The 17,711-nt window shown below is 43.5% G+C and overlaps 1 protein-coding gene across 1 annotated transcript in view; it reads right to left on the bottom strand.

Annotated features, from left to right (window-relative positions):
• Positions 1-17,711, bottom strand: part of Adgra3 (adhesion G protein-coupled receptor A3) — a 106,429-nt gene that overhangs the window by 70,421 nt on the left and 18,297 nt on the right. Inside the window, exon 2 of the mRNA XM_075943566.1 lies at positions 2,176-2,247. Within this exon, the coding sequence (XP_075799681.1) occupies positions 2,176-2,247 (72 nt within the window). The remainder of the gene's footprint in view (positions 1-2,175; positions 2,248-17,711) is intronic.

Raw genomic sequence — 17,711 nt, 5'->3', positions numbered from 1 at the left:
AAAAAGAACCAAGGAACAAGCACTGTATTCTTGTACCTCCTTAGAAACCAAGAGCTCTTTCTCCAAAGCCCCTATTCAGTTAGGAGCTAGAGAGACTGGCGTCAGCTGAAACTGGATGACAAGTTATTCCAGTGGTCCCAAAGTAACACACGACATTGATTTCAGAATTGGGAATGAATCACACTGATCAGTAGGAAACTTAAGAGTTTCCCTAGAGTCTGGCTTGTGTATACGTGTATTTTGTTTTCCCCTCACAAAAGCATGGTGGTATTTTGGGATTCAGGTATAAATAGGCCCCTTGTTAAAACATTTAACTCATCTTAATACCCACAATGGCAACTCAACTTGTTTCAACTATGTATAGAGATTTATTATCAACAAAAGGCAGAAAATACAGTCAAAGACAAAGGAAGTTCAAATGATGTGGACGAAAGGCATACATCACAGTGCAGCACAGAGGACTAGCCATGGTGTACCGTTGTTAACGGTGCACATAAACAACCACATGAAGCCAAGCAGAGTGTTTCTCTATACAACAGACACCACCGAAAAACCGCAAGGGCCTGTATCCCTTCCTTTAATAACATGAATTTCTCCAATTATCAGCTCAGCAAATACTAAATGCCTCGCATTGTGCTGCATGCTGGGATATCTGCCAACAACACTGTTTTCCAAGGAAGAAGGGTCGATGGGAAGATGTTGCCTTCTCCATTCTAATACCGACTGCTGTGGATTCAGCTCTGTCTCCCCACGGCTGAAAGTCACTCCTCACCCCCGCTCTCTGACGCCCTGGTCCTAGCAAGCGCAGGTTCCTTCGTTCCTCCTGACAGTAAGGAAATTCCATCCCTCAAACCCCAGGCACATCTCCACTCAGCCAAACTTATCCAAACACCCATTGCTGAAACAACCACAGAATGTGTACGAAGGACGAGTTGGCACAGTCAGGTCTGGAACTGAGGATGCAGCCAGCATCCTCAAGACTCATGGACAGTGAGGACTATGCCAGGAATACGTCAACAGAAACAGTAGAAGAAGAATGTAAGCACTATAAGTCCTGAAGGGCCAAGAAAGATTTTATGGATGTGTGTGTGTGTGTGTGTGTGTGGTGTGTCCCTGTATATTCACATGCTTGTACACGTATGCATAAAGTATGCATATACTTATGTATATGGAATGCTGCATATTATGGATGCTGATAGTTATATACACATAACCTAACTTAAAAACGTAGTAAAATGAAAAGAACAAAAGCAGGAACAAAAGGACACAGAACTCTAGATGGTATACACTGAAGCAACCTTAGCAACCTAAGCAATCAAAAGCCATGGGAGTTTGACTGTGGAAGCCACTGGATGAATGGGGAAGAGAAAGCTGGGAAGAGAAGGTCAGAATATCAGGAAGAGCAAAAAGAATTGAGAAAATAAGGCTAGACTTTAACTTCCCAGAAAGAACTGTGCATGCACGGTGTGGCTCCCTTCTGTACTTTAAAGTTTTATTGTAAATGAGTGTGTACCAGGTCAGTTTTAAACAGGATCCTTGAACAGCGTTCAGAACACAAGCAAACAGCATATCCACTCCCCCAAATCCAGCAAAATGAGTGACTGTTTTCATGAGAAAACTTCTAAGAACACATGACCATGTTCCAAGATACTGATGGAAACACCAGTTTACTTAAGCAATCCCCCTTGATACGCTTGTACTCTGTTTTACTTATAAGACACACGTCGTGTTAGGAGGCACCGTTTGAAACCATCACCCCTGTTCAGCCAGCGAGTGGTCAGCAGACTGTGGTCCACGGCTTGTCTAGGAAACAGCTTTATTGGAAGAGATCCACACGAGCTCCTTCATTACCCCCGTGCTGTCGTGTACAACACATCAGTAAGTACTAACTCACTGCTGTCTAGATTGCTTTACCACTTCACGGGCACAGTGCGGACACTGTGACCCAAAGGAGAGCCCACAGAGGCAAACTGGAATTACTGTCTGGCCAGTCCCAGAAAGCGTGCTGACCTCGGACTATGTGATTGCTTCTCCTTGAAATGTCACTTCCTGAACTTCAGCATAATAAAATGTTGGGAAATTTAAAAAAAAAATTGTTGGGAGTTCCTTCAGCAGGCTTACAATGAAAATACATTAATTACATAAAATAAGAAATGACCATGAGAGAATACTCACAATCTTTCGAGGAGACTTAACCCAGAAAACGAACCATTCTTCAGCTCAGATATCTTGTTGTTGCTCAGAATCCTAAAAATGACATAAATAAATAAATAAATGAATGAATGAATGAATAAATACATGACTTGTCTAAGCACACGCCATCAGTATCAGAGGAACTGAGCTCATTTTGATTAGATGTAGTAGAAGAAATTCTCAGACTTCGTTAACCAGAATTTCTTAGGCAGTTGGGAACAAGGGACGTTCTCTCCCAAAAAAGCTTCCAGATCTTGTCCCATCTTAAGTCAATCTTGCCACACTTCGGTGGAAATGAAAAGCGGGAGAAAACTGAACAGACAATAACGATATTATCAATATAGGGTAAAGTTGGTCAACTTAGGAACTTAAAAACCTAACAGAAAACACGTCAAGAGACCCCAAAATTACCTATCTTACAAAGAAATATATTAGAAAACCCATGCTGAACATGCTGGATCTCACCTGTAGTTTGAAAGTATGCAGATATACTATCTATGTGTGTGAATGCCTGCTTTGCCTTGGCACTCACTGTCCCAGTGGCTGCGCCATCATGGCTAACCTCACATGCCACGAGATTGTTCACTAAAAGACGAAATAAAAACAAAAACCTGCTTTCAAAGAGCCACAGATGGGCAGTGTCCCCGATAGAACTCCCCATAAATGCTCCTTCCTTTAGCAGTCTAGAATTTTCTACAGTGTTCAGCACCTGAACATCGGTTTCCAGAAACAAACTGAACACGCTACAGTATCTGGTTCAAGAGGGTGATGAAATCAAGATGAGGAGAAAATGAGAAATTCAAGTCAAGAACTCAGCAAGCTGCCTGGCAGCGGTGTGGCAGTGCACACCTTTAATCCCAGCACTCGGGAGGCAGAGCCAGGCAGATCTCTGTGAGTTCGAGACCAGCCTGGTCTACAAGAGTTCCAGGACAGGGGCTGGAGAGATGGCTCAGCAGTTAAGAGCATTGCCTGCTCTTCCAAAGGTCCTGAGTTCAATTCTAAGCAACCACATGGTGGCTCACAACCATCTGTAATGAGGTCTGGTGCCCTCTTCTGGCCTGCAGGCATACACACAGACAGAACATTGTATACATAATAAATAAATAAATTGGGCTGGAGAGATGGCTCAGTGGTTAAGAGCAAACCACATGGAATATTGCATACATAATAAATAAATTAATTAACCATAATTTTAAAAAAATTTAAAAAAATGAGTTCCAGGACAGCTTAGGGCTGTTACACAGAGAAAACCAATCTCAGGGGGAAAAAAAAAGAAGAAGAACAACAACAACTAGGTAAACTGCCAGAGGACGTTAGCAATCAGCAATCAGATCTTGAAGATTTAGTTTCACTTTTATGCATAATTGTGTCAGTGTGTATACCCTGCATACGCGCAAGTGCCCTCGGAGGCCAGGAGTCGGCTATCATGGAGCTACAGTTCACAGGCAGTGTAAACCTCCGAAACTGGTGCTGGGAACCGAACTCAGGTCCTCTGCGTGAGTACTCTTAACTGTGGAGCCACATTTCAGCTCCATCAGCCAGATTTGAACCCAAGCGATGTCTTCTCCGCCCACATTCTTCAACATGCAACAAAGTTGGCCGAAGCCACACAACTGTCATTTAGGGCTGAAAACTGCACCTCACATGGTGTTGCCTCTCAGGAACAACCTTTGCAACAGGCAAAAGAGTCTTTATGTGTAGACGTGAAGACTAATGGGGTATTCTGAAAGGCAAGGCTGTAAGTATGCATCTCTGTATATTATAAATTAATTGATAAAGCAAGTAAAAAATAGCCAGCTGTTATCTAGCCTTCTTTGGATATGTCAGATTTCTAAAAGGAAGAAGAAAAAGACAGGGAGAAAAGGAGGGTGGGAAAGAGAAAGGGACAGATCCCTGCCCTGAGACAAATACAGCAGACAGAGTAGCTACTGTGACACGCTTAAGAGCTCCAGGTCAAGCCTGGCCCACTCAGGCCACAGCTCTAGCACTTTCTAGTTACCTTGGTCTCCTGCAAGAGTTTCCAAACTCCTATGAATAAGGACAGGCTCACAACACTACCAGGGAATTTTAAAAGGCATGACACCCAGTGAGCAGCCATTAAGAAACAGGATTCATTTTCCCAAATCTGAAGTATATGCACCCTTCTCAGTTCACTTTGTACCTTGCAATCAAAGTATCCCACTAGGTAGCAATCTGTCCGACTCCAAGGCATCACTGAAGCAAAGACAAAGCCCAAATAGTGGGACTGGAAAAAATGAGGTGTAAAACATTCTAACTAAAATACAATAGTGTTTTCTTCCATGAAAGCTCTTAAAAAGAAAGGTACTTGACTCAGGCAAGGAAAACCTGACTCATACATATGGCCCCAAGGTCCCTGTGCCAAAAGGCTTCTCCAACAATGAGATAGTTCAGAGCAAGAACCCCAATCCTTATCGCTGGACATCCAGAGTCTCAGCCCACGGTCACCAAAAATAGCTTAGAGCACAAGACCAAGTGCATCCTGACCCTGACACCATGATCTCAATGTGACACATAGAACGAACAAAGGCTCAGGCTACCAAAGGGCCAAGAGCAGGGGACAAATACAACTCAACAAAGCAGTTTACACATCCAGTAAAGCTGCCACCTGAGGGCAAGGAAATGATCACATCAATTAAGAGCAAGCAACACAGACATTAAGGGCCTCATTGAATAAATGGGACCTCCTGAAACTGAGAAGCTTCTGTAAAGCAAAGGACACTGTCACTAAGACAAAAAGGCAACCCACTGACTGGGAGAAGATCTTCACCAACCCTGCAACTGACAAACGTCTGATCTCCAAAATATATAAAGAACTCAAGAAACTAGACCGTAAAAGGCTAATCAACCCAATTATAAAATGGGGCACTGAGCTGAACAGAGAATTCTCAACAGAAGAACTTCAAATGGCCAAAAGACACTTAAGGTCATGCTCAACTTCCTTAGCGATCAGGGAAATGCAAATCAAGACAACTTTAAGATACCATCTTACACCTGTCAGAATGGCTAAAATAAAAAACACCAATGATAGCCTTTGCTGGAGAGGTTGTGGAGAAAGGGGTACACTCATCCATTGCTGGTGGGAATGCAAACTTGTGCAACCACTCTGGAAAAGCAGTGTGGTGGTTTCTCAGGAAATTCGGGATCAACCTACCCCTGGACCCAGCAATACCACTCTTAGGAATATACCGAAGAGAGGCCCTATCATACAACAAAAGTATATGCTCAACTATGTTCATAGCAGCATTGTTTTTAATAGCCAGAACCTAGAAACAACCTAGATGCCCTTCAATGGAAGAATGGATGAAGAAAGTATGGAATGTATACATAAGAGTATTACTCAGCAGTAAAAAACAAGGACTTATTGAATTTTGCGTACAAATGGATGGAAATAGAAAACACTATCCTGAGTGAGGTAAGCCAGACCCAAAAAGAGGAACATGGGATGTACTCACTCATATTTGGTTTCTAGCCATAAATAAAGGACATTGAGCTTATAATTCGCGATCCTAGAGAAGCTAAATAAGAAGGTGAATCCAAAGACAAACATATAGGCATCCTCCTGAATATTAACCTTCATCAGGCGATGAAAGGAGACAGAGACAGAGACCCACATTGGAGCACCGGACAGAAATCTCAAGGTCCAAATAAGGAGCAGAAGGAGAGGGAGCACAAGCAAGGAACTCAGGACCGCGAGGGGTACACCCACACACTGAGACAATGGGGATGTTCTAGCAGGAATTCACCAAGGCCAGCTGGCCTGGGTCTGAAAAAGCATGGGATAAAACTGGACTAGCTGAACATGAGGACTACTGAGAACTCAAGAACAATGGCAATGGGTTTTTGATCCTACTGCACGTACTGGCTTTGGGGGAGCCTAGGCAGTTTGGATGCTCACCTTACTAAACCTGGATGGAGGTGGGCGGTCCTTGGACTTCCCACAGGGCAGGGAACCCTGATTGCTCTTCGGGCTGATGAGGGAGGGGGACTTGATCGAGGGAGGGGGAGGGAAATGGGAGGCGGTGGCGGGGAGGAGGCAGAAATCCTTAATAAATAAATAAATTTTTAAAAAAAAGGGCAAGCAATAAACTTAATACCACAGACAGAAAAGTATCTAGATGTAGCCACAAACAAGAAAAACAGCAAAGACCCAGAAGGCATGCATGGGCACATGGTTAGTATCTCAGTGACAAGGCTGTCATTCTCTTCTCTGTGACTATTTATACTCCATAGTAAAAATTCTGAAACATCTACATGGAGACTCTTACTTACAGGGTTTCTTACTCTCCCTCCTAGTGGTAAACATACAAATGAATCTTACGTATTTTTTGCTGTAAACTGAGTTAATTTTGAGTATAGGTATAGTCTCAGAAGTAACTGCTAAAAGAAATGCTAAGTGCTTTGAGATTCAGAGTCCCATTTATTTGTTTGTTTGTTTGTTTAGCTCAAGCAATGCTCATACAGTGACTGACATTGTGACCTTAACATGCACCCAAAGAAGTAGAGAGAACAATCAGGTTTGGAGCCCAGGCATTAACCAAAACTCTACCAAGATGACTGGGGCTGTGCCAGCCACTTCTCTCTCTTCGATATCCTTAACACTAAAAAAGCAGATATTAAGTCAAAATGATTACCGAAATCCCTCCTGCTTCTTTTATTTTCTATACTGATTTATGTTCTACTAGGCAAAGCTGCTAAGTTTGACCGTGGCTAAGAATATGTAAGCATTAACCCAAAAATAAGGGGGAAAATACACACTCCACCCAGCTCTAGATGCCATCTCTGAGTGAAGAAAGATACCGAGATAGGGAAGAAACTTGCCCAGAACTGGTGGGCACTGACTGGCTCTGCTCGCGATGTGGAATGGCTTCGGCAATGGGACTGTCATTTCCTCAGTCATAAAGGCTTTACTGCAATAAATGATAGGTTTTATTGAGGAAAGTAAAAAGGAAGACATTTCATCACACTTAAAAAGTTATAACTGTAACCTTAAAATATAGTTTACAACCTCAAGTTAATATATTCCGTCTACACATTACTGGATGTGTTTAAGGATTTTGTGCAAGAAAACAGGATCGGAAAGAATAAATCTACTCTGCAGACAGCTTTTATACTCAATTTTGGAATGGGGAGGGGCGTGGAACCAGCAGGTGCTTAATATCATATATCACGATGCACCTAAAACCCATTCATAATCAATATTTTTCGCTGATACCTTTGAAATTTCAAACTTGGCCAGAGTTATAGAGCTTCTATAGACCCATTCCTGTTCTACATCAATGATGTGAACAAGACACAATCTACAGACAATGAGCAGAATGTTGTTCAGCGTTCACCTCTTCAGTTCAGAAACTAGATGGAAGAGTCTGATAGCCACTGCCGCTGCACACAAGGCCAAGTTAGCGCCCTATATCATCTACACTCAGGTATAAAAGAAGAACCAGACAGATTTTAAATCAAAAGCAGATGGAATGAGAGGGATTCGATGTCCTCAGAGGATTGCTACTATTAGACATAAAATGGATCAGACCCTGAATGTTATCAATGGGAACCGCTCTCTGAAAGGCAAGAGTAGTCACAATGTAATTTCCGTTGTGAAAGGAACTTGCAAACACACTTCCAGAGCACTACAGACCTCAGGAACACAGTGTGGGATGCTGGCTGCTAGCGGAGAAATACAGGTTAGCAATCCAGTGGGGATAGGGAAGCGCACTGAATGGGGTTTGCCGTGCTTAATTTAATTGTCAACTTGACCCAACCCAGAATCCCATGAGAAGAGTGTCTCAATGAGGTTGGTCTGTGGGCATGTCTGTAGGTGGTTTGTCTTAAGTTGACCGATGTGGGAAGACCCAGCCTGACCTAGATGAGAGCATCCTGACCTGGATGAGAGTGGATGAATCAAGCTGAGCACAAGCGAGCATGCACGCACTTTTCTTTGTTCTTCTCTAGCTACTTGAAGTTCCTACCTTGACTTCGCTATGATAATAGAACTCTAACCGGGAAGTATACATTGCAGCAAGACCCTTCTTCCTCTAAATTGCTTTTTGTCAGAGTGTTTCATCCCAGCACCAGAAATGAAGCTAAAACAGATAAAATGGGATGGCAGATGGGTATACCTGTTATCTGGAAAGACACCTCTTAGGACCAAAGTGAGGATATATTTATGCAGATGTAATTAAGGACCTAGAAATAAGACCATTCAGGATAAAAGCAGTCCCAAATCCAGTGAGAGGTTTCATTAGACAAGAAAATGCAGACAGGGCCACAGGAAGATGAAATCACAGTGCAAATCAGAGAATCCATAACAGAAAAACGAGCAAAGACTGAACAGACAACTCGGCACACGTAAAAACGAGAGCAAACACACAACATATAACAGATCCTCAAGCAGCTTTTATGAGGTGGTTGAGGAAAAAGATGATTGATCATGTGAGGCCAGGAGGTCAAGAACAAATGTCTCCTTAAAAGGACCCATGTCTCCTTAAAACAAAAACAAAAAAAAAGAAGAAAACCACAAAAGATCATGACTTTATTGGCGAATGTGCATCCTGAATCAGAAGAAAATATAGACTTAATCAAGATACTATACAGCACTTATTACCATGGGAAAATATAACCTATTATGGAGGAAACAATCGCTCACATTTTTACAATGCATCAACTGAACCACTGTGGCAGGGAAATGTTCCAATGAAAACACTTTGATTGCTTCTTAGAAAACCCATCCTACACAGATGCATGCACTTAGGTAAAATATATGACATGCTACATGTCACATAGCTATATGAATATGGCAAAATTATTGTAAAAGCTAATGACTAAATATTACTATGTTATGTAATATTACCAATAATGGGCTCTTTTTTACCTGCCTGCCAAATGAGTATTGACAATCAAGTATTGCAGATTCAAGGAGAAAAAACTCCCTCGAGAGTCACAGGGATCAAGGCACAGGAGCTCGAGATGTAGGTTACTTGACAGAATGCTTGCCTATCACTCACAAAGTTCTAGGTTCAAGACCTGACACCACATAAACTAGATGGGGTGGGACAAGCCTGCAATCCAAGCGCTTGGGAGGAACAGTCAAGAGGAACACACGTGCAAGGTCACCTAATGCTAAAGCGTTTGGAGGCAGTGGGGAGGGGTAAGGCATATATTCACACTGTAAGCCTCCATGCATTGACAAGTCTAATATACTCTTGTAATACAAGGTATAGTACAAATTGATACTCATCAAGTTTATTGTGTAGAATAACGTATGCCCTTCCTACAACCTTTCCCATAGTGTAAAGAAAGGAAAGCAGGCTTAGAGCCTGGTGAGTCATTCGTCTCTCTTGGCATACAACCCAAAACCTTTATGGCCAACTGCCCTCAGCTAAAGTCAGGAATGAAACTCCTTAGAAATGAATGGCAGAGTTTTGGGGTTTTGTTGTTGTTGTTGCTGCTGCTGCTGTTTTGGTTTTGGTTTGTTTGCTAGTTTGTTTTTCTGCTGAGGAAACCGTAAGCCCAACATTGCTCAACACTCTATTAGTCCAGGGCCCATTATACCCAGCTGAGCCCTTTGTTCAGCAATGGGTCCACTCGATGAGATGAATTCATCCATTCACTTCTGCAGAAATTGTTCCAGGTTACAGTATGGTTTGGTTTGCCTTACTGTGCTCACTGAACATACAACTCGTAAAGTGTAGCCAGGGAAAGATCTATACGGTGCGTGTGTTTTTTCTTGTATGACCATTACTGGTAAATCTCACAGACAGAAAGACAACCACACTGGAGAACATCTACCCCTCAAGTGGATTTCCTCATCCTTCCTGAAAACCTCAGGACAAAGATCATACCAAAGCCTCCAAAACAATAAAAATCTGTGCAACTAGTTAGGCTGTAGGCGGTTCGCTCACACTGACGATCCTACCCACCAGCTGAGATCAGATGCTAACGCCATCACCAGTACAGAATGTGTCATCTGTGGCCACTTCGGTGCTGCGTGTGTCCCCTCTCACTAAGTCATCCAGCAGGGTAGCTGTTGGCAGAAAGGGTCCAGCTGCAAGCCTGGAGAGAATCTTTCTCCTTTTCAGTTTTCTGAAGGTGCTCATTCTGTAAGCAGTGCCCAGTCCATGGGCTGAGAATCATAGCATAGAATTCCAGCCATCTGCCCAGCACACAATATCCCCTGGGCCGTCGCCACACTGACAATTGTGCTGGGCCTGTCAAAACCAGCTCATAGCAGTAGGGAGGCAAAGGTGTCTCCTACCCTGCATCCTTCTTGCCTCTGCTTTCCGATAAGCTCAACTTGGACCCTCACCACCTCCTGTTTTCCTTCATTTTTCTTTTTCAGTCATTTTCCCCAGTAAATCATCTTGTACTTCAACCTCCATCCTGGCCTGCAGTTCCCAGAAGGCTCCCATGGCAAGGTGCTCACAACAGCTGTTCCATAATAAATGAAATGAAAATATGGCTAGGTTTAAGTTTCTCTGTTCACAGATCCTTCCCTGAGGACCACAAGACACAGAGTAGGTAATTTACTGGCCTCTAGTGGTACAGAGAAGTATAAATCTAGACCCCTCTCTCCTTCCTCTGGGAAGCTCTGGGGAATTTTCTGAAAATCTACCTGATAATGTGTGGCTGTCTTCTTCTGCTACTCCAGTATCCTACGATGCCTGTCCACGCTGGCGCCCTCCTAAAATTAGGAGAGAGACATCTCCAGCTGCTAGGGAAGGAAGACGCCATGAGTTCATCAGGAAGTGCTGTCGTGGGCCCACGGACAATCTGGGGTTGAATTTTAAGTCTGGATCTTTAACTATGGTTTCATGTTTATACATCAAGGTCCCATTACGAAGCAGCACTGAAGTTAGAAGTTGTACAACAGAAGACAGGACAGTCGGTGTGAGTGAGAACGAACGACACCACTCTCAGAATTTTGCAAGTCAGACAGGCTGGGTGAATCCATTCCTATGCCACAAAAAACTACGAAGCCACAGCTCTCGTAAGCTGTCATCTAATCGTGCTATCAAAGAAATACTGATGTTTCTAGAAACAAGATTCGATTGAGGGTGTGGGAGGAATGAGGAGCAGGAAGGTTGATAAACTAAACAACTTTTAAAAACACTTCAGAGCCATCCAAATTGTATTTCATATTTTCACGACTGAAGATACTCTTACAAGCTCGTTTTTAGCTGGGCATGGTGGTGCACGCCTTTAATTCACCATTCCGAAGGCAGAGGCAAGTGAATCTCTGTGAGTTTAGGGCCAGCCTGGTCTACAAAGTAAGTTCCAGGAAAATTAAGGCTGTTACACAGAAAAAAAACCCTATCTCGAAAAAACAAACAAACAAACAAAACTCATTATTGAAATCCCTGTTACATGTACAGTGGAATAAACAGGTTTTCTTCTGACTTCCACAAGCGCATCAGGGATCACAAGTATACACCACTGGGACACACAGACACTCACACTCAAAAAGCAAACTAAAATGCTATTTTGGAATCTTCAAAATTAATGACACAAGCAGTGTATGCCACAATAATTAAAGTAACAGGCATTCATTTAAAACAAAAGAACAAGAAAGCACTGATAAAAAATGGTAAAACGTAAGAGAAAAGCCAGGTAATACTGGATTAAAACTTTTAAGCACCTTCTACCCAAACCCTGTGCTCCTGAACCTGTGTTCGTCTAAGCTATTTCTAAACCACAGCTGGGAAGGCGTGTGTTAAAATGATCTATGCAAACCCTGGATGGTTGTGACTTGGGACCCTGGATGAGAGGGATGGGGGTTGGCAGAGATGCTAAAGACGTGGTACCATTGTGGTGTGGAGAGAGAAACCTCCCTATTTAGAGAAGCCAGCTCTTGAGAGAAATAAATAATCTCTCCAGCCCCCAGGGCGTCTGCGATTCTGTCTCAGCCTTAGCTGGTACTCACTCCTTAGCCCCGCCCTCCAGTTCTTACTCCGGCTTCACAACTTCCATCTTAATCCTTCTGCTTTGAATTTGCAAATAAATCCTCTGCTCAATTTTCCAGACCACTAATTTTCCACATCCTGACTGCTTCTCTTCCGCCCTTCAGCCCATCCACTGACCCCAGAACAGGCTCCTTCACGTCTCAATCCCACGACTAGCTACTCAGAACTCCCTTCTCATCCTTTCCCACGAACTAGTCTTGCCCTGTGGAGCTGCTAGTCTTTTGGATCTGAAATACAAACTAGAATTCTCCCGTGTTAACATTTCACCAATGCTTCCAAAAGACTGCTTCGTTGCTGGATCACAGTGTTGATTTTTTTTTCTCAAAAGTCTAATGACCCTGTTAAGCCCAAATCTGTGGATCCCCACGAAAGCCAACAAAGGAGACCAAGTCCCATATGTAAAATCAAAGAGCCTTTATTTTAATCAAGTTTGCAAGCTCGGTCTCTCCGCCAAGTCCAACATATTGGAATATCCGGAGAGCCCGAGCTCAATTAGAATTGGGTTTTTATAGTAGTAAAGGTAGGGAGTCTCTGAGGTTCAGGACCCCTGATTGGCTGACATTTGTCTAGGGGTGTCCTGGTGAAGTGCTGGCAGGTGTTTCTATTTACAGTGCTTGAAATGCCAGGAATTTCCTTTGAATGGTCTGTTCTTGGGTGGGAGTCCAGTAATCTGGGTCTGCCAGGTCAGGGAAAACTATTGAAACTCCATTTAAATTTATCGAAATTTATCTATGGCCAGAGTCCCAGGTGATAATGGTTGGAGGAAGTAAAGAACTTCCTTTGTGCCCAGACTTAGATTATCATGGCTGGCTCTCACAACCCTTTCTGGTTGTTCGCTGGACTGATCAATACTGAGGGGCAGCAGAAGGGTTTCATTAGCATATATGAAAATGAGGGTAGACAGAGACAGCAAAACTCCCCGTAAGCCAAGTTTGAGAAGTCTAGTAATTTTGAGGGCGGAGACACAAAAGCTATGGGGGCTCAACGACTTCCTGCTGCAGTCTCCCGTTCTGTTCAGCCTTGGCAAATCACCAGACAGTCAGAGGCCAAGTAAAATGGTCCTGTAGCTGAGGCAAACTCAGATCACCATCTCCTCCTCCAGGCTCAGCGGTTCAGCTAACAGAGCATCTGTTTCAAGGTCATTAGTTCCTGGCTGGGCACTCACATTACCCATTTCTGCTGCCACTCCCTATAGCTGCAGTTCTTGGGACTCTTCCAGGATGCTGTTGAGAAAATTCATTTTTCTAGTGAGTCGGCACGTTCTCTCTTGGGTGGCAAGTCCCCTGCTCTGGAGTCTTCCCATCAATCTCATCCATCTGCCGTATTGACTCCAGAGTCCCCAGCGCTCCAGGGCCACGGGAGCACCTCTCCCATTTTTCAGCCCTGTTTGAGTTTCTGCTATCATTTTCAACAGGATTTTGGACAGGACAGAAGTGAGAGAGAACAATGGGAGGGGAAAAAAAGGAAATTTCAAACATCTTTTTCTTAACAGAATTATTACTTTAATCACAAGATTGCCGTGTGGACCAAAGTTAAGGTCCAAAAATTCTATGGCAACAATATGAACCAATATGGTGTCTCTGAATATAAGAATTTACTCACTCCGTACCATGGGTATGGTGCTGGGAGCTACCCCATCACCAAAGTGGATCACATGACCAGCTGAGGAGAACAATGTGACACTGTTTCCTGACTGTGCACTAACAAATATCTTGTTTAGGGTCCTGCTTACAGTCCCAGCCTTGACCCCAACAGTTACTGAGCAGGTAACACCACGACAGAAGGCAAACTCTGGCACACAACCTACCTGGGTTTGAACCTTAATACCAAGATCTGGCTTCATCGTTCTATAAACTATTCTAGGTACTGAGGAAAGAAAATGAAAGTTGTTAGCGAACATATAAGCAAACATGTGGCATGGCACTTAAAGCAGACCATTAGTACTACTTCAGAAGTTTCAAGCACATCACAACATCCAGACAACAGCCAGCCTAGCAGGAGGAGTTTCCATTCTGCAGTGCCCACTGATAGCTGCCAACTGGACAAGGCTACCATGTTGCCTTCCATGAGGTCTGCTACACCTGCTCAGTCACACCAGCCTTCACCACTGTCGAGGCTCATCTTTCCCAGTTTTAGGGTAGTCTTGTACAGGCGATAGGTGGTACGCTGTAACAACTAAGGGTTGTAGGGTGTACACACAGGCCCTACTACCACTGACAAGATAGCCAGAGACAGAACAAAAGTGCAACTCAGCAGCCTGCCAATGAACTCTTTGACCAAGCACGCTCAGAAACCCCTACCAACCCAAACAGAGGACACCCAAAGTTCTTAAGCTGGTCATCTCAGATTTACTTATCCATGATGTGGAATTTCCCTCTGTATGCTGTGAATATTATTGGTTAATAAAGAAACTGTCTTGGGCCTGCACAGGGAATAGAGGTAGGTGGGGAAAACTAAACTGAATGCTGGGAGAAAGGAGGCGGAGACAGAGAGAAGCCAGGGAGTCCTGATGGAAATAGACTCTGAAACATTTCTCGGTAAGCCACAGCCATGTGGCGATACAAAGATTAATAGAAATGGGTTAAATTAATATATAAAAGTTAGCCAAAAAAATTAATTAATACAGGTTCTGTGTGATTATTTTGGTTCTGAGTGGTGGCCAGGACGAACAAGCAGCCCCCTCACTACATATCCAAGAAATGTATTTTACAGAGCAGCCTGTAGGACTTAGCTACGTTCTCAAAGCCGTACACAACACTTAACTTCAATCTGCCCAAAGTGAACAATTACATAAAATGAGACAGCAAGTCAAAGACAGCACGGAACACATGATTACAGAGTCTGAAGATTAAAAGGTGCCTCTAATAACCATACGAACATAACCAACATCACCTGGGTACACAGTAAACCCTGACTCTCCAAATGGCTCATTAAATAACCTTTCAAGTTCCCAGGCATTTTTCTCAGAGATCCAACACTTAAAATAATACATTAAGGTCTGTTTTTTCCTCATTTGCTTTCAATGCTTTATTTAACAATTTCATAAATAAAAGGTAAAAAACGTATTTTTCAGCCTTAGCATTAAACACTGTGAGTGTTTTATGAGTGAGTTTACATAGAGTTACACAAATTTTAGTTGATTAAGAAAATCTAAAAGGTTTTTAACGCCATACTAGATATCTTTCAACAATGTCTAAAAATGAAAAACTGTTTATTAAACAACACTCCATCATGTCTTACAAACACATTAGCTCCTTGAGCAAAGGACACCATTCTTCAAGGTGTCGGCACATCAGAGAGAATGCTAGAAACATGATATTTATGAATACAATAAAAGCACGTTTATTTGGCAGTTTAATCAAACAGAAAGCTTTCCACTGGGGCTACACTGAGGTTCTTAAGAACTCAGAGCTTTGTTTTTCAGCTGAAAATTTTGATGATCTATCGATTACTCATTAGCTCAGAATATATCTTAGCAACTGCTCTGGGCTGGGTGACACCAAGGATAGAAAAGCAGACCTCAAGGACTGATAAATAAACACACACACACATACGCACCGCCCGGGTATTAAGCGCTATGAGAAGCTGGTCCAACAGGAATACAGACTTTCAAAGATGACTGAAAATAAGTGTATTAGGAGAACACATTCTGAACTATATACCCTGGGTCACGCCCTCCCCCACTCCAGAAGGTAGGAAGTTCTGGGAGAGCCTGAAGAGCAAGATCCTTGTAGCCCAGCAAAGGTTGCCACCAACAGTTCCCAGCTCTGCGGGTCAGAAGTGCAGGCAGGGAGTGGATGGGTCCTGTATCAGGTAGAACCGCCACAGAAGGCCAGGGCAGCAAAGGCATAGAAGATTCAGGGCTCTCACAAGGGTGAGGAGAAGGGGCGGCCACTGAAGTGGCACAGGCAGCTGTACTCACAGGGTTCAGCTGCAATGTTCAGGAGGAGGGGAACTTAGAAGGCCACGGAAGACAAGCGTGCTTTCCTAGTGCCCACATTCCCAGGACAGTGTACACAAGAGCCACACTTAGCCTTACACTTCCTATTGGCTGTAGAGCTGGTCGGACTCACGAGAGCCGTCCTGAAACTCTACAGCGGGGTTCACCAAACCAGCACAAGTGCCAAGTCCTTTAAAATTTAACAAAGACGCAAGAGACGGATAATAAATTTTACAGTATTTTTTTTTTTAATTTCACAAGTTTTGAGTGACAAGCTCAAAACATAGAAACAGCAGTACGATTTTCTTTCTAAAACCCCCCACAGATGCTCTCCTCAACCAAACTCTAGTCGGGTGACTCAAGACCCTCCTCTTCAGAAGGCCTCAACCTTTGGCTCTGTGGCATGGAGTCCCCTTTAACAATGATTTCGTTAAGTTAGAACCCCTCCCCCTTCTCTAGCTATCTGATGGAATTTTCTCATTTCCCTGCCTTCCCTCCTGACAGCAGATCACCTGGAAGAATCCTGTTAGGTCAGTTTTGCAACAGTCTCTCCCTTCATGTCTCCACTTAGTAATTTTCCACCCAATGACCCTCTACCCCAAACTCCTTCGCAAGCCACCACCATTCGCCAGTATTATATTAGAAGTTGAGCCCAGGGTCTCGGCCCAACTACCATCCATTGAAACGGTCATGAGTAGAGTCTCTGCTCTCATTTTAACAGAGGTCATAAACACTTTCTCTTTAACTCACCAGTGAATGAAAAGAAGAATGCCGTTTCCTTTTTTGAAGAAGAGAAGGTAAAATTTCCCCAACTGAAGTTCTGACCATCAAGTCCATTTCAAGTGTAAAACCCCCTTCTGCACTCCCCAGCTGTACAACAGGAAGAACAAGAATGTGTTTGCCCTCACTCTTGAGAATGTATAGCTCGCAGGAAACAAAAGCTGCCAAGAAGCCTCACTACACACACAAATTCCCTCCAAGGCTCGTCCCACACTGCGGCTTCAGAGTAGTAACTAAGTAAAAGGCATTGGTGTGTGGGGAGCAAACACAGGGACACAAAATTAGCTTCCTGTGAAAAGGCCTATCAGAAGGAAAAAGCCATATGCATCCAGCCTTTGTCCTCTCGTTTTCTTTAGCCTCGTTCTATTCAGAGGGAGGAGAGGGAGGGAAAGATGCAGAGTAAAAGTCAGGAGAAAGGGGGCAGGTAAGGGATGGATGAATGAGTGGGAATGAATATGGGATAGAAGCAGATTTTCAACCACAGACTCAGAGCCAGGCATATGCCCCTAAGCACAGTTAGAACTTTCAGGGAAGAGGATGCTAAATGCTATCTAGTGGAGGATTAAAGCTTAGCCCAAAACAGCCTCAGTACCTACTGAACCCACCCTGACCTGAAAAGAAGCTCTAACTAAAGAGTACACACACCACTGACCAAGCAACTTAGCATTTGGCCAATCAGAGCAGATGAACTTCCTATCAGTGAGAAGGCTGAAAGCTGCAGCACCTAAGACAAATGCCAAAACAAGCCAGTCAGGCTGTTTCTGTGGTCGGTTCCTCCCCAATGGCTACAGAGATAAGCTGTACACCTGCTGGGGGTGGGTGGG

The sequence above is a fragment of the Microtus pennsylvanicus genome, chromosome 12 (assembly GCF_037038515.1).
Source record: "Microtus pennsylvanicus isolate mMicPen1 chromosome 12, mMicPen1.hap1, whole genome shotgun sequence".
In the NCBI taxonomy this organism is placed as follows: Eukaryota; Metazoa; Chordata; class Mammalia; order Rodentia; family Cricetidae; genus Microtus; species Microtus pennsylvanicus.
The sequence above is the reverse complement of the archived record's forward strand: the minus strand, read 5'-3'. Positions and strand labels throughout refer to the sequence as shown.